General features: G+C 45.1%; 2 protein-coding genes across 7 annotated transcripts in view; both read right to left on the reverse strand.

Moving 5' to 3' along the window:
• Positions 1-11459, reverse strand: part of RHEB (Ras homolog, mTORC1 binding) — a 42952-nt gene extending 31493 nt beyond the window's left edge. The window contains exon 1 of one of the 2 annotated variants that reach the window (XM_075082279.1): positions 11083-11459. In XM_075082279.1, the coding sequence (XP_074938380.1) occupies positions 11083-11134 (52 nt within the window). In that variant the 5' untranslated portion in view covers positions 11135-11459. The remainder of the gene's footprint in view (positions 1-11082) is intronic. The other variant, XM_075082280.1, reaches the window with a different exon arrangement.
• Positions 11460-18916: 7457 nt separating this feature from the next.
• PRKAG2 (protein kinase AMP-activated non-catalytic subunit gamma 2) overlaps positions 18917-24371 on the reverse strand; it is a 231560-nt gene continuing 226105 nt past the window's right edge. For all 5 annotated transcript variants that reach the window (XM_075082282.1, XM_075082286.1, XM_075082283.1 and 2 more), the window contains 2 exons: positions 22691-22784; positions 18917-20030 (listed from right to left, as the gene is read on the reverse strand). In XM_075082282.1, coding sequence (XP_074938383.1) covers positions 19999-20030; positions 22691-22784 — 126 coding nt within the window. In that variant the 3' untranslated portion in view covers positions 18917-19998. The remainder of the gene's footprint in view (positions 20031-22690; positions 22785-24371) is intronic.

A 24371-nucleotide genomic window follows, 5' to 3' on the forward strand; every position in this document is an offset into this window, starting at 1 on the left:
CCTGACTTTCATGGAAAGCGTGCTGCTACTGGCATCAACATCAGCACAACAGCACTATTCACCTGCCATGACCTGCACTGCTGGAAGCTCCCAAAGCTGCACGAAGCATCAGGAACTGTGACACCAACCCTGACAATACCAACATCTCTTAGCACTAAAGAGAGAAGGTGGTCTTTAGGGATACTGGACAAACACTAGTGTTGACTCTCTTCCACCAGTGGAGTAGGACATGGTCAAATCCATCACACTTCTGTCAAGAGATGCAACTGAGACTGTCTTGATTAACAATCACATAGCTGAGCCTTGACCACTTTAATTCTCCTGCTGTGGATCTATACGTAACCATGTCAGTATAAAAAACATTGCTAGAGCATACTAGGGTTCTTGCCTGTCATGACAGCCAGCTGGCTTTCTTACCTTCCTAACCAGCATATATCCATCTCTTCACTCACAAAGTACTCCAATTAAGAGTTTTTGGGTAGGCATCATACTTTTCTATTCTCAGTTTTTATACTATGTAGTACAAAAAGACGACAATACAGATCTATGATCTTTGCAAGGAAGAACAAAAAAAACTGCAGAACAAATAGCACCACCACCACCCCACCCCCCACCTTGAAAATAGCCCAGGGAGATAACTTGAGGATGACATTTGCAACCTGACATTAAACTATTTTTCCATTTAGACTGTCTTTCGCAAGTGAAGTGTCTTCCAGCCAGCCCAGCTCCAGCACCTGAGGAAGCAGCTGCCAAGAGAAGCTGGATTCTTCACTTCCCAGCACTCCACTAGCACAACTACACAACGTAGACAAGGAATTAAGTATCAAGCTACAGCTTAAGGCAACCTAACTTCAGGCCAGCCTTCAAGAGATAGATAGAGCGTGCTGCTCTATCTGCTGTACAAGTCTTTGCATAACAACACAAAATTCTCAAAATGTGATAGTGATTATTATTCTGCTATTATCCAGTTAAATCATAAATTAATCCAGCTAATTTTAAGTTCAAGTCTATTTTAAACAGTGTATAAGAAATTAAGTACGTCACATCTGCTTGGCAGGAATGAATAAAATGTGAGCTATGACAGGCAAATAGGTCAAGGGCCAAGATTTACCACAGGTACAGCAAAGCCTTTCAGAAGTTGCTTACCTCCTTAGCCTGGCTATTTGTGGGATAAGCCGTATCTTCATTTTTGGTTTCCACACTTCCATTCTGTAAAAACTGGAGAGGCATAGCCCAACTTTCCCCACAATAAGCTGCCCTTAAAACTTGGGTCCACACACCCCTTCTCATAATGTCCCTTTCCCTCCTTGCCAAACTTCACCTTTAAACCCTTTCAACCTTAGGGATGTACAGCCCATGCCCACATAAGCAGCCGGATGACAAAATGACGGGATGTTTATATGACCTTCAGAAAAAAGAGACTTACATCCTACAGTTTCATCATTAGCGATAAATTGTATATCAGATAATGTTTTTTTTTAAGATCATGATCTTTTGCCTGGAAATGCAAAGAGAGAAGGGGTCATCTTATTCTTCTATTCTACCAATAACTTACACTTGTTCATAGTGGTTGGTTAAGATGAATGCACAACGCAACCTCAGGCTTGGGAACACCATCCAAGACACTCATCTAGCAGAAATTTCAACAAGCTAGTCATTGAAACTGTTCTGGCAGCTTCACTTTAACTCTACCTCTGTCCTACCACCACACTTAGGAATAGAAGATATTTTGCAGTTGAGGAAGGAGGAGCAGAAAAATGGTTTAGGTGTCATAAGACTCCTTGATACACTCTGTATGAAGAACATGATTTTGAAACGTTCAGACAACTTCTCATTGTTCCGAGCTTTACTGCTCAGAAGAACTTAATTACCTTACGTTTCAACCATTTTTAGACTCAGGTTTAGCAACCACAAAAGGTTTATCAAGAATTTTGACAACCTTTCTCCCCAAACATGAAAAAAGTTAAAATAGCACAATTACTACTTTTCTTCAGGATTTATTCACCAGTGTGAAACCATACGGGTGAAATAGAGCTTCTATCAGAAACAGACACGTCCAAGAAAGCAAGGCAGAATAAGGTACTGCAGCAAACTAAAACATGGTGCTTGTTGATACACGTTTCAAAGCAGAAACTTCCAGTTCTGACTCAAAATGGTAATTCTGAAACAGATTTTAGAACACCAAAAAATTGTTATTAATGGAGGACCCAGCCTTAAAGCAAAATGCACTTTACTGGATTAACGTCAAGGGCTTGACAGTTTTGACAGTTTGTAGGACAGATTTAATGGAGTCTTCCTACATATTATGCATCCCAGCTTTTTTGCATACAGCAAGAGTACCTTTCAAGGAGGTCATACATATTGAATGAAGTTTTGGCAATACAATCTGACAAGCTGTTGAAGCTAGACAGATGTATCCCACTAACTCAGGAGACAATGTTGTCAAGAGACACTTTCATATAATTTCATATTACGCTTGCACATGCTCACACCCACACACTGAAGACCACTTATGTATTCCCTCTTTTTCCAAATGAAAATTCATTTAACTCAGTACTCCACAGAATACAAATAACTAGCTAAGATTTGTCATGCATGCTGTATTGGTTGCTGTAATCCAAAACACCTAAAAACATCGATAACCACTCCAGAAGTATTAAGTCCTCATTCTTAAAGACTTCAGTGTTATATTAAAAAATAAGAGAGCTGAAAGGAAACTTCACTGTTTAAACCATAATCTAAGAGGGAATTTTTTTGAGTCCATATCTCTAATACAGAAGCACTGCAACTTTTCTGAACAAGTCTCCAAGTGTCACACATTAGGGTCTTTCATTCCCTAAAAGACCTTCAGAAACCGCTCTACCAAAAGGATGTGGGCAGGCTGGAAGGGGTCCAGAGAAGGGCCACCAAGATGATCAAAGGACTGGGAAGCTGCCATATGAGGATAGGCTGGGAGAGCTGGGTTTGTTCAGCCTTGAGAAAAGGAGGCTCAGAGGGGATCTCATCACCATGTACCAGTACTTAAGGCGAAGCTACAAAGAAGATGGAGACTCCCTTTTTACACGGAGTCCCATGGAGAGGGCAAGGGGGAATGGACACAAGTTGCTCTTGGGGAGATTCCGATTGGACATGAGAGGGAAATTTTTCACAGTGAGGACAGTCACCCATTGGAATAATCTCCCCAGGGAAGGGGTTGACTCGGCCACGTTGGACACCTTCAAGAGTCGTCTGGACAGGGTGCTGGGCTATCTTATTTAGACTGCGCTCTTCCTAGAAAGGTTGGACTAGATGATCCCTGAGGTCCCTTCCAACCTGGGATTCTGTGAAACCATTCATTTAGTCTTATGCCTCAAAAGATTAATCTTTGGCCATTATCGACTAACTCTTATGGATTTCATCCGAGTGAAACTACTATAGATTTCCTTCTCACATTCAAGTCAAATTCTCTAATTCACTCAAGAAGTCCCATAAGAAATTGCAAGCAGTCTTCTTCCCTTTGGCAGGAGCCCCCAAGGTTCACAAGCTATTCTTTGCTTGTATCCTGGTTTCAGCTGGGATAGAGTTAAATTTCTTCATAGTAGCTAGTATGGGGCTATGTTTTGGAGGTTTGCTGGAAACAGTGGTGATAACATGGAGATGTTTTAGTTGTTGCTAAGTAGCAGTTACACTGGTCAAGGACTTTTTCAGCTCCCCATGCTCTGCCGGGTGCACAAGAAGCTGGGAGGGGGCACAGCCCGGACAGCTGATCCAAACTGACCAATGGGATATTCCATACCATATGACGTCATGCTCAGTGTATAAAGCTGGGGAAGAACGAAGGGGGGACATTGGGAGTGATGGTGTTTGTCTTCCCAAGTAACCATTACGCATGATGGAGCCCTGCTTTCCTGGAGACGGCTGAACACTTGCCTGCCAATGGGAAGTAGTGAACGAATTCCTTGTTTTGCTTTACCTATTAAACTGTCTTTATCTCAAACCATGAGTTACCTCACTTTTACTCTTCCAATTCTCTCCCCCGTCCCACCAGGGGGGAGTAAGCGAGCGGCTGCGTGGGGCTTGGTTGCTGACTGGGGCTAAACCACGACAGCTTGTCCAGTCTTCATCTTGATTAGCACATCATGCTTGATAATCCAAAATATGCGCTTCAGGAACTACCTTTTTCACCATTGCCTCATCCCATAACCTTCATACAACTATACTTAAAATTTGCACGTACAGTGATCAAAGTGCATATGATAAACTGAGGAAGAACCAGTGCATCTAAACAGATTAAGGAGTTGTGAATCATTTCTATGCTGCAATAGTGTCACTAAATACTTGAAACTAAGGAAGGAATCAACCAGTATTTGCTAACAATGTATATTTTGTAGTATATCTTAGCAAACACTAAAGATGACTCTGAAAGGCAACAGAGCCTTCAGATTTGTTTCCACTGGTTTTCAAAATAGGGACGCAATTAGGGATTCTGAACGCCTTGCACACTGTAGTCTGGACTTTTGGCTTTGCTCCACTGCAGCATCTTTACTACCAAGAGCTTCCAGAAAATTCCAGCAGATATCACTTGAAGCATCACCTGAATCTGAGGGCTTCAGAACAAGGTTTAGACTTACCCCAGGTCAAATATCTTATTTTTCCTCAATTCTGCATGAACTGACTACAAAGGTTAACCAAGAATCTTGAAAAACTTGATTTCTTCATAGTTCCCTAACACACAGTTCACCACCTTAACAAGGCTTATCTTCTTCCATCAAGAGAACTACTCTGATTCAAAAGGCCCGCTGTTGAAAGTTTACAAAAAAGTATTCATGCTGATCTGGAGAGGCAGAGTAAAAATACTTACAGATGTGGTTTCATAACAGGTCTGCTGAAGTAAAGTCTACGCAGCCACAAAGAGCCTACTCCACCCTCCCCCAAATAGCTCACGCTCCTGACCCTGTTCCCTCTGTCAGGGTCTTACTTGCAGGGCCGACCAGCTGAACGATATGAAAACTTTTCCTTCTGGTTGCTTTACTTTTGAAAGACATAAATTCTCTGAGCACGCCAGTGCCAGCGCCCGGGTTGGGGCAGGAAGGTGCAACTTCCAGCCACAGCCCAGGATTAGCTCCATTTGTGCCAAGGGAAGCCCCACCCAACATGGTTCATTTGCATCTGCCTTCATTACATGGCAATCAGAAAAGTGGCAGAGGCATTTGAGAAAAACTGCACCTGAAAGCCTGCTTCAGCACCCTGTTAAAGAACTGCCTCAGTTTACCTCCATGATACAAATTCAGTACAAGCATCTTTTCCGCAGAACGACAATTCCACTGTATTTCCTAATTCTCGATAAAACAAAAAACAATCTTTAATGGCCCAAGTTCACGAGGTCTCCTAGACAACGTATAATGTGGATTTTCCCCACATTATTCCCTTTTTTCCCCATCCCACATACCCTCATTCGCAGGATAGCTTCCATCAGTGTGCAAAACTGTACAGGAAAGCAAATATCCTGACCAGGGTTGGAAGAGAGAAATTTTAAGCAACAACCACCCCCCAAACTCAGGAAGCACATTTCAATTTCTCACAGTATCAAATTCACAACAAATTCGCCGTTCACTTCAAATATACGCCTTGGAAAACAAAAGGAAGCCTCTCAAGTCCTTAAGGAGACAGATACATGACTGACAAGGGCAGCTTCGTGTTTTACATACTGTGCTTCATGTCTCCAGCTTCCGATTTAAGATAATTTGGGTTGACACCAAGCAATTTTGACTCATGCAGGATTCACAGAGCTTGAGTGCATTATGAACATCCCACAGAGAAGCTGTTTCGATTTTTGGACTGAATACACAATTAAGTCGAGCAGTTTTTACAATACGCCCTTGAATGTCACCTTCAGGAGAGCTACAGGAAGTTAATCATAATTGGTAGCTCACCACGTTTTAGCCTGCTCTTGTAATCCCAAACGCGTGGTTATGCTAAGTTTCCACAGCAGTGCGTACCGCAGAGGTGGTTAGTTTACCCAGAACCTACACTTAAGGCAGTGTAATATATCTAAATGAAGAGCTTCAACTTTATATAGCTTATAAATTACAGGATCTACGTTTCATTTGGTTTCTCCCGTCGACGTTAACTCTAAGTTGAGTAATCAAATACCAAAACACTCAAATATACAAGCAAAACCTGCAAGTGTTGCCATTAAGAGAGATCAGAGTAGGCAATTTAAGAGTTAATCCTGAAACAGTGTCCTCAAATAACCCTACCGTGGCTTGATATTACAGCTGAACATGCTGCCTCTAGTGCTTCCAGCTACTGCTATCAAATGTGCTGTAGCAACTTTCACTGTTGGAACAGCGCAGTCGCTCACACCGAAATGCAATTAAAGCTGGCATTTCCAGCCGCATTTCAGTCCCCTGGTAGCTGCAACCTTTCCTTTTAGCAGCATTGCTGCACCCTGGCAGAATGAATGCAGTCCTAAAAGGGGAAGCGCTAGGAAAATAATCTTGGCACTTAGGAGGGACTCAGCAAAATTTTAACCTTAGGTATCAGCTGGATCCTGAACTGCTCAGTTTTCCTGTTACATCACAGGATTTCCAATGTTGTGGACGCAACCAATTCTGTAAACCAAATTACAGCACATGACAGCAGTAACTTCTCTGTTCCTTCTTTCTTGACATTTACACGGGCAATTTATTGCCTGCTAAAATTACCACTTCCCTCTGTCCAATATCAAAGGGATACCTTCTCTGGGGGCTATACTACTGTGCAAACAGATGCCATCTTTCAGAAGCGAAAAGCAAAGCCTCAGCTCCATTTTACAATACCAGCCTCCTAACATTCATATAACTCACGTTTCCAAAACCAGTAACTACATTTTGTCCTAACAATTATTCTTATTATTTACACACATATATATACAAAAAGGCTCTCCTTTTTCTGCCTTCCTTGCTTTCAGACAAGGGGAGAAACATTTTTTTAGCTTAATACAGCCACCTGGAAGCCTTCCCATATAAATCTAACCTTGGCAGATAATTCTGTTCCACCATAGGTTTTTTTGCTACCTGCATGCCGCAATCACAGACCATGACTAGTTCTGCCTGCAGTAGGGACTGCCCTCCACCTACACACAAAAGTTGATTTATTTAGCTGCGGAAGAAAACAGGTAAGTCACCACTAACCTAACTGGGTTTCCCCCTCAGAACTATAAACTGACCAGGAGAGCATTTTCAGATCACCAGTCCACATGTGTAAAATTCAGAAACAGAAATCCAGTTTCTGCAAGTATGTCTGTAATACCAGCGGCACAAATACAAATCAGGCTGAGATAGCAACCTATGACTGAAGCAGCTGATCTAAAGAGCAAACACCTCCCTCCTTATCTTAAATCCATCAGTTCAATATAATATAGAGAATTCCAGTAATGAGCTGTTTTACAAGATGATCTAAGGAAGCTCTTCTTTCACACAGGCATTTGTGGTCTTCTGAATTTACATATTTCTTTCATAAACAAAAAATAACCAAACTGAGCACAACGCATTTTGGACAGCCATATGCTGCTTTTTAGAGTCGCTGTTACTCCAAAGATATTTAGAAAATCTTAGTCTTGCCTGATATATTTCCATGCAAATCCATTACTTCCAGTTGTATTTGGGATATATTAAATTATGACCAAAATACAAGTATGAAGATTCTTTTTTTGAGGCAGTAACATTTTAAAATCTTACGCTTCATGCACAAGACATTTTTCTAGAATCAAATCTCAAGTAGCTGGTCCACTCTGGTCACTTATGAAACACCAGTAAGCAAAGTAAAGTTCCTCCCATCATGAAAGTAGCAGATTTGGGGAGGAAATCCATATGACTTCTACCCAGAATCTCACCGAGACAAGCACACTTACATAATGGAATTTAACTTTCTTAGACCAATTTGGGCCTGAGCAAAACCCAAAGGAGACATTCTTGTGCGATTTTGCCTAGCATCATGCCCCAACCTGTATGCCATATCTACACTTAATTGGCCTTCCTCTCCAAAAAACAAGTCCCGAAGTTCCTGGCAAATACTGTGTCTGCATCTCAGAAAGTAGGTCTGCCTGGGAATTCATGAGGCTTCCACTGTGATCGCTCCTGTCAGCAAAGAATACTAGTTTCACATATGAAAGGGTGGTGTTGAAAGATAGAGGGAGTGTATTCAAACAAGCAGACTCCTGAATTTTCTATTCTGAGAACTATTATATCAGAATACCACTGCCAACCTCTAGTCTATCTGACAACAGCACTGGAATAAGAGTAAAATTTAATGTAAGTAAACGAACCAAGGGCTTTTAGCATGAAGCCAGTACAAGATTCACACTCCATTTCACAAATCCCCATGGAGGACATGCCTGCCCATTACTATACACACTCATAACCCAAAAGATCTGCAAAATTGTTGAATCATCAGCTACAGGGAACAGCTCACTGCTCGAAACATGTCATCAAAACCTGGTTATTTCAACATGTAACTGAAAGAGACACAGGGAAAAAAGGTCACCATTTTCTGATTAGCTCCATCTCAAACACCATACAGAGCACAGGGAGAGGACACAACTTCACAGAGCAGGTCACCGAAGCATTTATGCTAACCTATAAGACTGTAAACATTTTACAACTTGCCAGAGTTAACCTCCCTCATTCCAGGGTCAAGATTAACGTAAATGGCAAAGCAATGTAGCACCCCAGTTATAAAAGGGAATTTAGAAAACATTTCCTTACAGTCCTTCCAATTTTGGAATTATTCCCCACCTTAACCAATATTAGCTCTATTCAATGTTGCATTTCCCCCAGATGAAATGCTCTTAATTTTCTACCACCCAAAAGCTTGTCCTCGTAAGAGATTAAGTCCTTCACTACTGAGGATTCAAGTAATATTCTTGCAACATAACACAAAGCAAGACTTGCTCAAAAGCTTCTCTGAAGCCAAACTAAGTCGCTATCCTGCTAGACTTTAGGAGGCATACTACGATAAGTTGAGGACCCAACTTAAATCTCACAGTTTAACTTTCTTGTTTGTCTAACCTCTTTACAAGAAGGAAGTAGGACCCCAATGACCTGTTTCTACTGCTTGGACTTTTACGTAAGTATTTGCCTAGATAGTTAACGCTCCCATATTTAAGAAGAGTAACTTTGCAGTTTTAATGCGCAATACTTTTACCTAAGAGGTAACACAGAATTGCCAAGGACAATGAAAGGAAAGTGACAGTAAACCAGAACTTTTTCCCTCTTAACTGTATGTTCATACAACTTCTAGCCCTCCTCATAAAACTGATCTTGTCCTATTGAGCCTAATACCGCACTAGTCTCAGAAAACTTTAGCGGAAGAAGGTCAATAGTAGGTCTTAATAGACCTCGGGTAACTTTTTGTCCACCCTTTCCATACAAGTGCTACTGCTTAAAACATCACTGCCCAAGTAACAATACTATACTGTTTCTTCTGGTTTTCCTCAACTGAGTATATACCCTTCTATCATCCGATTTTTTGACTGCTGCTTGTCATTGTCAACAGACGAAAGACCAAAGCTCAACACAGCACCCAGTCCCCATCACAGGCTTCTAAAGGACAGAATTTCAAGCATTCCTCCTTCCCACTTACATTGCCCATCGCTTGTTTTCACCAGTACTCAAAGACAAAAAGAAAACATAACACACAAGACAGGCAACGAAAGGGGCCCCAACAAGTGGTGTCAAATATACTATGCAAACTGATCAATCTACTACTCACTGCTCCTTTTAAGGACTAGACAAATTCACCATCCTTTTTACACCATCCTGTCTCAAAGTCAGGTTGCATTTACATACAAAACCTAAGAAACAGCTCTGCTTATTTAGCCTTTTTCTTGATCTTTAAAACAGCTTTTTTTTTAAGGGTTCTTTCTGCTGAGTGCGTAACAGAGAGATTACCGATTTAGCCACTACTTAAATGTAAAAACCTGTTTTACAGAAGCACGTTATCTCTCTGTAGCATCACCTTTTTTGCCCAACCACAGACTATCATCAACATTGATCTACGCTTTTAAGTTTGATCGACTAGCATAGCTGTACTATGGCTTATTCCCCTCCGCTTGAAAAGCCCAAACACTGAAACATCTAAAACTGTTTTCCATCAAAGATGGTGAACGTAGGAGGAGAAAGGATTACAGGTGTGGGCAGTTACAGAACAAAAACCCTGTCAGCTACTCTAGGCTTGGGCTGGACGCTTCCAGGAAGTTCCTCCCCGTGGGTTCGGGAGTCCACGCTGCGTTGTACCAGTAGCACCGTGCAAGAGCAACGCGGCCCCAATACAGCCCCACGGCCTTAACGAGAGCAACTGGCACGATGTCGGCTTCGCTACGTTGCTGATGCAGATACGAACTATCTCTATGGAGAGGGGAAAAAAAGGCCAGAAATGGGAACAGATCAACCTGGTTTCCTCTCCATACTGCAAAATTGGGCTGTAAAGCCGATGCAGGGGCGCGTTTGGAGGGTGGCAGATCACAGCTTCCCTGAGCTGGCAGGACTGGGGCGCTCCCGGTCGGCACCGCATCCCTTCGCGGCCCCAAGGGCTGTCACGACCCCCGGCCCCGGGGGCGGCAACAGCCGGTGTCTGGGTGGGGGGGGGCACCCCGGGACGCGCCGCCAGTTGCACACCGACAGCCCTTGGCGGGGCAGGAGCCGCCTCTCACCCCGGTTTTGCAGCGGCCGGGAGCGCGGCGAGGATGATGCGTGTGTGAAACTTCCTCCGAGGGGCCCAGCGGCCCCGCAGCCCCGGGCCCGCAGCGCTCTGCGGCGCCGCCATGGCGGGGCCCGCCCGGCCGCCCTCCCTCCCGCCGCGTCTGCGCGCTCCCGGCGGCGGGAAGCGGGGCGGCCCTCCCTCCCCGCCGCCGCCGCTGCACCTGCTGCCGCGGGGGAGGGCGATGCGGCGGGGGCCGGGCCGGGCCGCCCCGCGGGCGGGGGGGCGCTGCCGAGCCCGTGACGACCCGCCCGCGCCGGGGGTGGGGGTGGGGGTGGGGGGGGAAAGCGCCGCACCCCCGCCCCAACGGCCCACCACTGCCCCCCCCCCCAACCCCCCCTCACGGCGGCACCCCGCGCTCACCCACGCTCCGGTAGCCCAGGATCGCGATCTTGCGGGACTTGGACGGCGGCATCTTCTCCCCGCCCGGCCCCGAACCACATCAAGGGCGGCAGCGGCGGAGGAGGCGGCGGCGGCGGGTGGCGGCGGGCGGGTGACGGGGAGCGGGGCGCGCCGCCAGCGACATGCGGCGGGGGGAGGCGGGGGGAGCGGGGAGGGGCGGCGGAGCGGCGGGCCGACCGCACGGGACCCGCGGCGCCTGGCGGCAGCAGCGGCGGCGCCCGCCCCACGTGACCGGCGGGCTCGCCAGCCCCTCACGTACCTGTGCGTCACAGCGTCACAGGCCGGAGCGGCGACCTCACCGCCGCCGGCAGCCGGCGTCAACCACCGCCAGGGGAAAAACTCGCTGCGTCATGCCTTACCCCTCCCGCCCGCCGATTGGGCGGCGCCGCGGCAGCGCCGGGCGGTGATTGGCCGGGAGGCGTTCAAAGAAAGGGGCGGGGCCATGCGGGTTACGCCTGCGCGTTGGGGCGGTTGGTGCTTCCCGCGGTCCAACGGCCGCCGGGCTCCTGAGGGCCGGCAGAGGGGGTTCCGTCGCCCGGCCCCCGGGGCTCCCTTCCGGGCAGGCGGCTGCGCGGCCCCCCATGCTTCGGAACCGCTTCCTTGTGAGGAGGGCCCCGTTAGGCGCCCGCGCCGCCCGCAGACCCACCGGCTCAGACCCCTGGAAAGGGTCAGCCCGCCGGGCTGCGGCGTTTTATTTAAACACCGTGTCAGTGTCTCTTCAGAGCGTTCCCTGTGCGGGCAGATAAATGGGGTTGTTCCGGGAAAACGTCGGGTCCGAAAGCCTGTGGAGCGCCGCCAAATGCGCACGTAAAGGGAGGGTGAGGGGTGGAAATAAAGCGTTACCTGTGGGGTCTCTGCGGTGGTGAGTTTTAGACTTCGAAAAAAGTGAGTTCTACAGGTGCTGGTGGTGACTTCAGCACTTAATGGATGTAGAGTTTAAGGGAGAAAAGCATGAGAAACAGGAAACTTGCCTTTTTCCACACTTACCGCTACTTACCTTGCCAAAGTTTTTGGTAGTATTTACCCGTTCCACGTTTTATTGAAAAATGAACACTATTTAGCAGTAAAAATCAGGTTTTTTATGTGCATCTTGTCTTTTTTGGGCGTACACCCCTCTATCTAGCATCCAATTATGCTAAGGTACAACTGATGATACAACTAAACCAACCTAATAGCTTGATGATGTTAAGGGAGATGGGGTTTTCTTCTTCCTGATCTCAACTGTTCATTCCCACGTACTAGTATTCATCTAACCTGGTAAGAGGGCAGGGAACTAAAGCAAAACAAGGCTGTTTATACACCAAAGCAAGTTGCTTTGGAAGAAGCAGACAAGCTTTAAGGAAGTATCTGTGGTGTTTGGCATAGTCTAATTGCACGCTTCATCTTCTGGATGAGAGGATCTTGAGGGCTAAGTGCTGGTAACTGTGAAACAGCAGGTATGACGGCCTTTAGTGAATAGGTATGTGATGAAAAGATAGTTATTTTGTGAGAAAATGGGGAGGGGGTTATGTACTTCGTCAGTGATGGCTGCAGTGGATGTCATTCTGCATGCTCTTTCTCCATGTCCAGCCTCTCTTCATAGAATCACGGAATCATTAAGGTTTGCAAAAGACCTCTAGGACCACCAAGTCAACCATCAACCCAACACCACCATGTCTGCTAAACCATATCCTGAGGTGCCACGTCTACGTGTGTTTTTTTTTAACACCCCCGGGATGGTGACACCACCACCTCTCTGGGCAGCCTGTGCCAATGCCTGACCACTCTTTCAGTGAAGAAATTTTTCCTAATATCCAATCTAAACCTCCCCTGATGAAGCTTGAGGCTGTTTCCTCTCGTTCTATCGCTAGTAACTTGAGAGAAGAGACCAGTACCTACCTTGCTACAACCTCCTTTCAGGTAGCTGCAAAGAGCAATAAGGTCTCTCCTCAGCCTCCTCCAGACTAAACACCCCCAGCTCCCTCAGCTGCTCCTCTCAAGACCTGCTCTCCAGACACTTCCCCAGCTTCATTGCCCTTGTCTGGACACGCTCCAGAGCCTCCATGTTATTCTTGTCCCGAGGGGCCCAAACCTGAGCCCAGCATTCGAGGTGTGGCCTCCCCAGTGCCAAGCACAGGGGCCCCATCCCTGCCCTGCTCCTGCTGGCCACACTATTGCTGACACAAGCCCGGGGGCTGGTGGCCTCCTTGGGCACCTGGGCACTGCTGGCTCATGCCCAGCCGGCTGTCAGCCAGCACCCCCAGGGCCTTCTCTGCCAGGTGCTTTCCAGCCCCTCCGCCCCAGGCCTGTAGCGTTGCATGGTGGTGTTGTGACCCAAGCGCAGGACCCAGAACTTGGCCTTGTTAAACCTCATACAACTGGCCTCAGCCCATCAATCCAGCCTGTCCAGGTCCCTCTGCAGAGCCTTCCTGCCCTCGAGCAAATCAACACTCCCGCCTGACTTGGTGTCTTTTGTGAACTTACTGGGGGTGCACTTGATCCCCTCATCCAGATCATTGATAAAGATATTAAACACGACTGGCCACAAAACAGCCCTGGGGAAGCCCACTCGTGACCGGCCGCCGACTGGATTTAGCCCCGTTCACAACTCTCTGGACTCAGCCATCCAGCCAGCTTTTTTTGCCCAGTGGAGAGTTCACCTAGGGAGTGTTTTCCGCTCCCTACAGTACAGATTCCCACTTCACTTCAGCTCTAGAGTACCACACTGCAGTGATTGGTGTAATCCTACCACATAGATGGATTTGGTGGGGCTGAGAAATGAGTAGCATTTAGAAATCCTGCCTTGGTTACCAGAGCGGTCTTGTTCACAGCTCTCTGTGAGGTGTGGAGGGACAGCCCTGCCCGATGCAGACAACTGCATGCCTTTTTGCCTTGTGTGTTGTAAAAGACCTAAGTCTGGTGTTCAAAAGACATGAGGATTGCAGTAGCCATCATCCTGCAGGACCATCCCTTGAGTGTAGCTCTGCAGCTGTGCTGTCATCTTTGCACACTCACCCTCTGGAACCATGGCGTGGTCCAAAATTTGGGCTATTTGCTGAGCTAGGCGACTGAAAAAACTGAGAGGAGAGTTACCTTCCAATGGCATAAATGGCTTTGGTAACATAGGTGAAGTTTGTGGTATTTACGCTTTCAACTTCCATATCCTTTCAGGTCTTGGCGTGTTTTATTTAGGCGCTGTGCACTCTCCTAAAACCTAAGCTACATTGTCTGAAAATACGCTCAGATCTTTCCCCAAGCTCAGAGCGGGGAGTGGTAAGCACCAGTATTTTTTTAGAGCTTGTGGTTTTGCTCCCTCCCTGACACCCCACTTTTCTTGATCAGGTCTTTTCCCTTACTCTTTCTTATCCCACACACCTTTTGCACCCTTGTCTATTTATTCATCTTGTTTCCGTTAATTTGCACTTGTTTGCTCCCGACTCGTTTAGGAGCTCACTACTGCAGGGTTTCTGCTCCCCCCTTCAGCTGCTTCATTTACTGCCTCTAACGGCAAGAGTTGTCCCACCTTGGGATACCCTCCGTGCTTCCTCAGCCTGTGTTGCAGCAGGAACACAGAACTCACCCTCCCTGGGCATGGGTGTGTTTTAAACTTGCAGAAGAAACTATGACTTTCTTTTCTTCCACTGGTTCTTCGGAAAGAATTGGCTAATAATCCATATTCCCTCAGGATCACGCAAGTGTTTCATGCTATCTTGACTGGGATGCTCAAAATACAGGAAAACACGTCTTTCAGTGAACTTTGTCATTTCTCCACGTTCTAGGACGTGGCGATAGGGCTGAGCGGCCTCTGGGAGCACTCTGGGATACCGCTGCTCAAGCGGTAGCAGCAGTGAGAGGATCTGGATGGTGATAAGGCTGTCATTGCATTTCTCCTGCCCAGGTTAATCTTAAACGCTTGCTGGAGTGCTGTGGTGCAGAGGGAGAGCGCGCCTTTGGCGGTGAAGTCTGTCGTATATATCTAATCAGGGCACTGCGCTTTATTCGAACTCTTACCGTTTATATGTTTAGGGCTGAAGAGCTTCACACCCTCACCAAGTGGCCCTTCGCTGAAATTCTCTCCCCCTCCGACACTATAAGTGTGATGTTCAGGTTGTGATTTCCCAGCGCAGTGTTCCGCAGCAGCGGTAGCGGGAGGGATTGGGGCTTTGCCCCTGTGCAGATCCCTGGTCCTGCTCCAGCTTCTGCATTTTTACAGTGGTTGCAGGTTGTGCTGCGAACTACAAAGGAGTTCGGAGAACATTGGGACAAGTGACCTACACGCCACTCCTCCGCACCACCTGTATTCCAGGCCTGCTTTATACCTTGCTTTGCCAGATACACCTTCAAATCAACTGTAGCCTTCGCATCAGTTCAGATGATAAATTACATTAATTTTATTGTGAGTGAGTTCAAAACAGACATGGTCAATGAATGCCACACATCAGGTAGGGCCCAGGTTCTGGAAAAGAGAAAGTACCAAAATAGAGGGGGGCAAGCACCAGTTGAGTGCGCGTATGCAGCGAGATTGGGAACAGCCGTCGAGGGGGGCTGAGAAGAGGGGATGTGTCTGATTTTTGTTGCCTGTATCTGCTTTGCTGTGGTGGAGGAAAAGCAGTGATGAATTTAATGTAGTAAACATAACTTGAGAGTCAAGTACTTTTATGATAATACAGATATTTGGATTTGATAATCCAAATGCAGAACAGCTCTGACTTGTACGTTCAATTTCCATAATGGCAGTTACCGGTGTAACGACCTGCTCTGTCCTTCGGCAAATCAGGACCCTTCCGGGGAGTTTTTTGCAGCGCGCCCAGCGCCTGCACTGGGCACGCTTCCACGCGTGCAGCACAGACGCTGCCGCCCACGGAGGTTACAAAGTACATTCAGTTCAATCTCATGCTCATTCCTACTCTCTCCTGCATTTTCACAACCATCGTATTTCCCAATATTCAGTTAGAAACACTGGTGGAAGTATCAGTAGGAAAAAATTAAGGAACTAATTTGGTGTTAGACGGTACCTGCAACTCCAGTCGCAGGGGCTACTGACATCACGGGCTACTGCCGCGCAGGTCCTGGTACACAGCAGGCAGGGACGAGCTCTGCTGATGCTTTTTTCCTGAAGGAATGAGTGTGATGTACGAGTACAGGTCACCTCCTGTTCTCCTTCGCTTCAGTGGGAGCAGCCCTGCCTCTTCATAAAACAAACAGGGACTCGGAAAGTGACGTTCCAAATTGCATTTGAATCAAGATGTGAAGTTAAGAGTAAAGAGCAGCGTCTGCAGAACATTCTTCTTGCATAATATGCATTATGAGGATAAAAGGGTAGTATTAAATTATTCAGAATGTTTTCCTCCTAATAAGTGTTCAGTATGGGAGTGTAAGGGGTGAAGGGTCATAGAAACTTTGGAAGTAAGCTGGCTTCTAAAACTGACTGGAGAGCTCAGTGCGAATGGTTCCACAGCCTGCTCTGTGAGAGGATTAACCACGCCTGGCTTCACTTCCAGTTGGACCAAAGCTGAAGAGACTCCAGCTTACTCTAAGCTCTCTTGGAAGATGGCAAGGAGTGTTCCCAAAGCAACACGGAGGCTTGGAACCGCCTCGGTCACAACCCTCTTGTCTGCTGTGAGAACAAGAGCTCAGGCCTCGGCGAGCAAGGCTGGTTCTTTCTGGGTTACCCAAACTTTCTCAGCAGAATAACATTTCTTAGTAAGAGAAGATGATAGGCCTCGGATGTGCAACATTCGCAGTTCAGTTCCTAGTAAACAGCAAATACGGCCTGTGAGAGCTTAAAGATCTTGGACCTTTAAACTGAAAGGATTCCAGAACTAAAACAGGAAAGTGTTTTCATCAGTCAAGCGATCAATGTCAGCAAAGGACAATTTCTCGAAGTTAGTTCACATCATCTCCAGATGCTGAAAAATATTGAGGGCTGAAGTCTACTAAGAAACATTTTCTTACACCTCAACAGCTAAAGACATACAGAGTAGGTAAAACCCAAACTTATTCTGCTTCCTTACACAACCAAGAAGCACTTTAGAATAATTATCTTTCCCAGACATCTCTTGCTGGGCATGGAGATGTACAGGGAAGCACAGAAACCAATCACACGTTTTACAGTCCTGCTGGTTAAAATAGAAACTGTTTCTACAGCGTCCCACATCCTCAGGAGGGAAGATATCTGCGCTACTGAGCAGGCTTTGAGCAGAGCCCCGGGGGGAAGCCTGCTGCCACGGCCCAGCTGCAGCACAGCCCCGCCTGCGGGCAGCACAGGAGCACCTGCAGCCGCTGCTGTGGTCTCCCATCTATAGGTGCTGCTTGCTGCCCGTCCAGAGGGGGAAAAAAAATCATAGACTCATAAATGTGCAAGAACTTGATTTTAATGACATCTTTTTCACACTTTTCCATGGCTGAGGCCCCTCAGGGGCCATGTGACGAGCCCTAGATCAAGGCTGTAGTTACACCGTCATTTTAATTGGGCACACACAGCACTGCTGCTGCGTCACCCCTCCTTTCTCCACCCTCATTTACTTATTCCCGTCCCTCCCTTATGCTGAAACAAGCATTTTTTTTCTAGCTCTGTAGTAAACTGATCTTTATTAAAAATGACATGACTTTTTTAGTTTTGTTTATTGCATCAGCACTGGTGCTTGTGCCAGTACAAGCAGAGCACCTTTTTGATAGCACAGCTGCTTTTTCAGGCTTGTGGAGTTATGCTGCAATTCTGCTTCTTGCACATTCAGAATTTGGAACTCAGGTCCAGAAAGGAAAGGTGGAAATTCTCCAAGTACAGTTTTGTATCACCGAGACAGCTGCTTTCTGTAATTTTGCCAGTCCTGTGTCCACCACACGTGAACAGCACTGGTAATATTATTAAAACAGAAAGTCAAATGACCCTGTACAGAAAACTGCAAATTCATTCTGGCTTTCTGCATACTAATTTATGCAGACAGGCCCAAAGCTGTCTGCATGGAACAGGGCCAAGAGACTTCATGCTAACAAATAAAGTGGGTATACACACACACACACACACACACACACACACACACACAAAAAGTATCTTTGGCTCAACTCTTCATCATGGGGTGGCATTTGCAGGTAGTACTGCTGACCACTTATCCTCATCTACCACACATTATCCCCTCCACAGACCCCACAAAGAATGAGAGCCACTATTTTTAGTTTCTGTCATTGCTGGGGAGATGGGAGTGATAATCAGAGCAGTGCTGATGTAATCTCTGATGGCAGCAATCACCACCAGACCCCGAGGTCGTGGCTGTTAGGCCAAAACAGCTACTTCAACTCAACACCCTCCAGAATTACGGGGAACAGAGTCAGTATTTACCCAGTCAGAAAAGGTGGTGGAAAAGACAAAGTTTTTAACAGAGTAAGAAGCAAGGTAAAGTCTAAAAGAACAGTTCCCATGATGTACTGCAGGAATATTTTTATACCTGAAAGATGCCAGTAAGAAGAAATTTTTCACACATTTAGTTCAAAATTTCAATACTTCTAGAAAGCAGAAAAGTTCTGAAGGGTTTTTCATTATTCTTCAAACCTCACATTTTATAAGCAAACTGAAAACTTAACTTTTTACCTCAATGTTTATAAATGGAAAAATAACAGATCAATTTATTGCCATTATTCCAGTACAGTATTCAGGCTGGAAACCCGGTATGAAGTACTGCCAGCATTATTCCATTGGCATGAGCCACCTTTAAAATCGAAGGAGAACAAGAATGGTTCTATACCTCGTTTACACTAACAAAAATGCCCGTACATCTCTACATGCAGAACAACTCGGCAAGAACTGCTAAAACCAAACTGATGTTGTAGGGTTTAATTTCTTCCATCTACAAGATTCTACAATTATAAAAGTCTCATCTTCAAACTTTACAGTACATTTACATCAGCAAACGCCCCGCAGCCTTCCTCACTCCTCCACTTCTGTACAAACCATATACAATAAAAAGTTTTGGGCTTGTTGTACAAACAGCGTTTTACACTTTAATACAGACGAAGATGTTCTCCGGCACCTCATTCCCTCCGTGGCGCCTGTGTGTTACAGTACCGAGTGCTCTCCATCCATGCTTCTGACATCTTCAGCTCAAGCAATGTGGACTGTTCAACAGCTTCAGCAACTCCAAGAGTTTTAAATAATGAGAAAATCTACCACTCGTTTGTATAACAATCAACAGTTTATTAATGGATATGGTGAAATTTTAGCTATCCACCAAAGATGTGTAAAAAATTGTCATGAAAGTAAAAATAAATAAAGCTGTTTTTAAAATCAGTCTTGTTTTACATCTCGGTTCAGAATGCAACATTGAACACAAAACTGTCATTGAAGTTTTAAAGAAGTCTACCGATATTCAAATTACAGCTTTTATGACAAATCTAATGAGAACTGAAACTGATTTGGTTTTAGGTTTAAAGACTTTCACATTCAAATACAGTGTCTCGTTTAGCACAATACTTCCTTTGACAGTGATGGGCAACAGTGATGACATATTGCTGTATTTTGACATAAGGCACTATGATATGAATATGCCATACACTTGCCTTATGTCACATATATCCATTGCTGACCAGTGACTTCTGTCAAATACAAAATGAAAAGGTTTCAGAATACAGTGCATTTTAATGAAGGACATCATGTGAAGTCTTCCAGCAAATGTTTTGAAGACATTTTGAAATACAAGCCTACATTTTAACATAAGCTTTTGTCATGCTGCTTTTTTTTTTTTGCGACATCACTGGGGGGAATAGACTCATCATCCATCACTAAGTCCCAACACACATTCTCAACCATCCTGCTCTGTTCTATTGCAGTCACTGTTCTTGAGACAAACTTGACCCAGAAACTTTGTTCAAGTTCTCCTACAAAGGCGTGTACATTCACAGCAGTCATTCGCTTTCATTCTCCTTTTGTTTGGCACCTGTTAACAGAAGAGGAAGGCACGCGTGATTTCCTTACGCACGTAGCGCTGGGCTGCGGGAAAAGCACGGCTCATTCCGAACGCTGCAACTTTGTCCGACCACGTCATTGGAAGCTTAGTGCTGGAACCATTTGTACAGAATACGCTGTGGGACTGCTAAACGCTAGCGTGAACAGGGCGAGGAAGGCCTTAGACCATTATTGCGTCTAACTTCATTGGCACAGTGGTCTTAAGTAACTCTTCTGGGAAGTTCCTAAAAGCGGCTTTGAATATCCTCCCCAGCACAAAAATTAAAACAAAACAAAAAACACCCAAAACCCCAAACAAACAAAAAGCTGCACCCCAAACCTGTCCATCAGCTTAGAAGCCAAGCTTAATCATAACAGCCCCCAAAAATGAAGTCCTGCTTGAGAATAACGATGTAAGGACTCAGTTTAACTACACTGTGCTGAAGGACCCATTTTTCCTGGCTCAGAGGCAGATTCTGCTTACAGGAAGGGATCCGAGAGACCTGTTCAGCAGGACCATATAGCATCTTGCCTCTTCTCCAAGTACTCAAACTAGCCACACGCTGGGCAACGACTGAACCCTATGGTGAGTTTGGCTTCAGCATCCAACCCTAGAGAGCAAGCATCTCTTGCCAGCAACCTGGAGTTACTGCTTGCAATGTATAACCAAATACTGAAAAATTCATTAACACACATCTGGTTTTGCCATCACAACTGATAATTTTTCCCCCCTAACATAGACTGGTCTTAATTCCTGCTAGTCAATAAATTTTCCATTCCAGTCTGTGAAGAGAAATGGACACTTTTAGGGCGTGATGTATCCGGTCATTCTTACGCACCCACTTTTAAGTGGTAAATCACAGTCCAGACTCTACAAACTAGATCAACACTGTAGCCATCCTCACTTCATGAGTCTAAAATTGGGCAGCTGCTTGTGGAACTGCAATCTAACACCCAACTGCTCCTAAAAAAATATTGCTTCCCTCACCTCATCCCTTCCAGTGGCATAATCCTGCCCACTCTGTTGCTCTAACCCCTGTACTCAGTACTAGACTCTTCTGTGAGCCGGTTTGGTGTGCCAAACTGAAAAAACTCTGCAGCTTTTCTGTGGCTCAGTTTTCTGTTATATTAGATCAATGAGTTTCAGCAGCTCAGAGGGATCTCATGAGCGTGAGTGCTGCCACACGCTAAATGCCAGAAGCATATGGCCCAGAGTACGGGAGCAGGAGCTGCCCTTTTTAATTACAGAGCACCATTATATCAGCTCACAGAGTTGCAACTTAAGTGTCCATGTAATTCAAGTATAACAAAGCTCTTGGTTTGTCAGTACCCAGATTAATCTTTTCTGCCTAAACTTTGCTCCATTAACAAGTCAGATCTACCCTTCTTGAATCCTTCCACCCTCCAGTCATGGGGGAAACCACCTCCTCTGCCTGGAGGGGCACCGCCTGCCTGTCATTACGCCTCCCCCTTAGAAGGGACACATATCCCTTCGTTCTCTTTCTAGGCCACAAGCCCATTTGATCCAGGCCTTTGGGCTGATTTCTCATACCCATCCACACCTTTCAGCTGGGTTACTTGCTCTTCCAGGTCATTAAAAGGAACCAGATACACTGGCATAATACCTCCAGCAGCATCACTGATTACTTCTTTTCAGAGAAGAAATCTTGCTATTTTAAAAAGCTACATTAACTTAAGAGAAAGACTTTCACGTCATCACGCTATCTGTCAGTGCAAGTAAGAGATCCCAGTTAAGCTCACATTTAGACTTTCTTTTCTGAAGGACATATCCAGCTCTGTTTGCTTAGTCTGATGTTTTTTGAGGCAAAATTGTAATCCTGAAGACATCGTTTGTCTTCCTCACAAAGCCAAAAGAGGGCTTTGCTTCGGTTGTTGTGATACTGAAGTAATTTATGTGGTCAAAGTGAAGTTACAATTCAGAACATAAAGCAGGTTAGTAACTTGGGCAAAACTTAAAAAAAAGAGAACCACAAAAAAACCCAACAGACGAACAAAAGCCTCCCATAAAACCAAACCACCCCCTCCCCCTGCAACCAACCAACATAAAAGTAGCCGAACTATTGTTGGATACTATTGTTAAAAGGAACCCAATCATGTTTATTAAACGCTAGAGACTTCTACTGGAATAATTCTGGTGGCCTGGGGTGACATCTGACATTGTTGTGCCAACCAAAGCCCACAGCACAGCTGGACAACTGCAGGGCTCCGAGGAGGTGGTTCTGCAGAGCTAGTGGAGAGCACAGCTGCACCCACAGTAGGAGCACTGGCCAGAGTACAGAAATTCAGGAAGGTAGGGAAAGCTCCCTGCTGTATATGTTGCCTATACAGGCAACATTCAACTTCATTCTGTTTTTTCTGTTAAAACATTAATCAAGACCTTTTTTCTAAAAAGATTTAGAGACAGCAGTGATGTTCGTGAAGCTTCTGCATGCATTCCTTGGTGAACAAAAGACCGACAGTTAATATTTTGTCATCTTTTTCCTGAAGAGAAATGAAAAGTGTTAACAACTATGATCGAACAGCTACAAAGGCTGAAAATCAGAAGTTTGCCATGGTCAAATAAATTAAAACCAGCAGGGCATACCCACTACCAAACAATGTATGGCAAAGCTCAGAAGGCAACATCCATACCTGCTGGTGTGAGTACCAAAGCTTGTAGAATGTCAGAAAGGGAGATGATACCCACAATGCTATCTGCTTCATTCACTACCACCAAACGATGAACCTGCGAGCAGGGAAAATAGTTTGAGATATTTGCCTGATTTAAAATAATAGCTAAAGCAAAGAAAAAACAAAGAATCTTAAAGTAATGCAGTATGAAGATAAGTAGAAAAAAAAAAGAATGGTTCAAAATGTTAGGGATACCAGTCTCACACAGCAGTACAAACATGCTTACCCTACATAAATGAAAACTACCGAATGTTTAAAAAGCACACAGCTCTCTGACATGGCAACAAAATCAGATTTGAAGTGACAGCTAAGCCAAGATCTAGGTCTGTAAAATACTTCTGCTCTCAAAAAGTGACACTCACATCAAACACTTTTCCCCCCAACTTACAGGCTCTGCCCAACTCAGCCTCCGATCTCAAAAAATAAGATACAGTAATAAAGTGAGCCTTCCTCTGAAAAATACTGTCTCAGAGAAAGGCACAGCATGAAAACTTGCTCTATCTTCACACGCCCAAGTTGGTTTTAACCTAATTTTTCTTGTAGGGCTACACAACTGAAACTGAGTGCCAGGTTGGTTTTAAAACGCTCATTTTGCACAGAGACAGAAAAAAGATTCAACTTACCTGTGCAAACTCACTGTAGAGTTAACACACACAAGGACAGAACTTGGAAGAAAGATTTATCAACAGTAACACTGTATTTTTAAATAATGATTTTATAATTACAAATCTATCCCAGGAAACATTTTATACTACAAAACTTTTGTCCTAACTCTGGTGAAAGTAGGTGGATGCTCCTACGTCCTGAGGGCAGGCTGCAGCAGCAGAAGACGACCGCAGAGCCCCGAGAGTGCCCTAAGGTCAGTCCTGGCACCAGAGTCCACTGCAAGTGGGCACAGAGTTGAATAACCGAAACCTGACAGCTGAACCAGCTCATAAGGAAGTGTTCCTAAAAAGGGTGTTGTCAAAAGTTGGGAGCCTACTACATGTTTACTTTTTATCTAATTGAATTCTCTCTCTTCACTATTTTAAGTTAAGGTAATCAGATACAATAGTGAAGAAAGTGAAAAGAATTTTTCTTATCTTCTCACAGACGTGATAGCAAGAAAGCTGCAGTCTTGATTTAATAGATATGTTAATTTATGGTTGAGGTCAACCACTTTGCTAGTCAGATACAAAAAAAGAGGAGCTCTACATTATTTGAACAGTCATACCCACCTGACGCAGGGATGAAAGGAGGGGGGAAGGGAGACAAAATATTGTTGCATTTTCTTTTTGATGAAACTATGTTGGTGATATTTTAGATGGGGTTATTAGTTCTTGTATATGCACATATTTAATAACTTTATTCTTCTCTCAGTGTAATGAATTCAAGAAAAATGGACAATGTAATGGTTTCATTTCCAGTACGATCAAGCACTCCTCTGGCAGCTAAAAATAGCTTGTAGTTTTGACTGACTAATTTTTACATATAGTCTCACTGTGTTTTGACTGAACCAAAGGGTAGGAGTTATTCTTAAAACCCAAATGTCTAAAGCTTCTTAAGATAGTAATAAAATTACCCAGATTTGAAATATCAGCAATGCTAAAATTATTCACTTTCAGGAAGAAAATCAAGCGGATGCAGAAAGTTACATGTAGAA

The sequence above is a fragment of the Phalacrocorax aristotelis genome, chromosome 2 (genome assembly GCF_949628215.1).
Source record: "Phalacrocorax aristotelis chromosome 2, bGulAri2.1, whole genome shotgun sequence".
Lineage (NCBI taxonomy): Eukaryota > Metazoa > Chordata > Aves > Suliformes > Phalacrocoracidae > Phalacrocorax > Phalacrocorax aristotelis.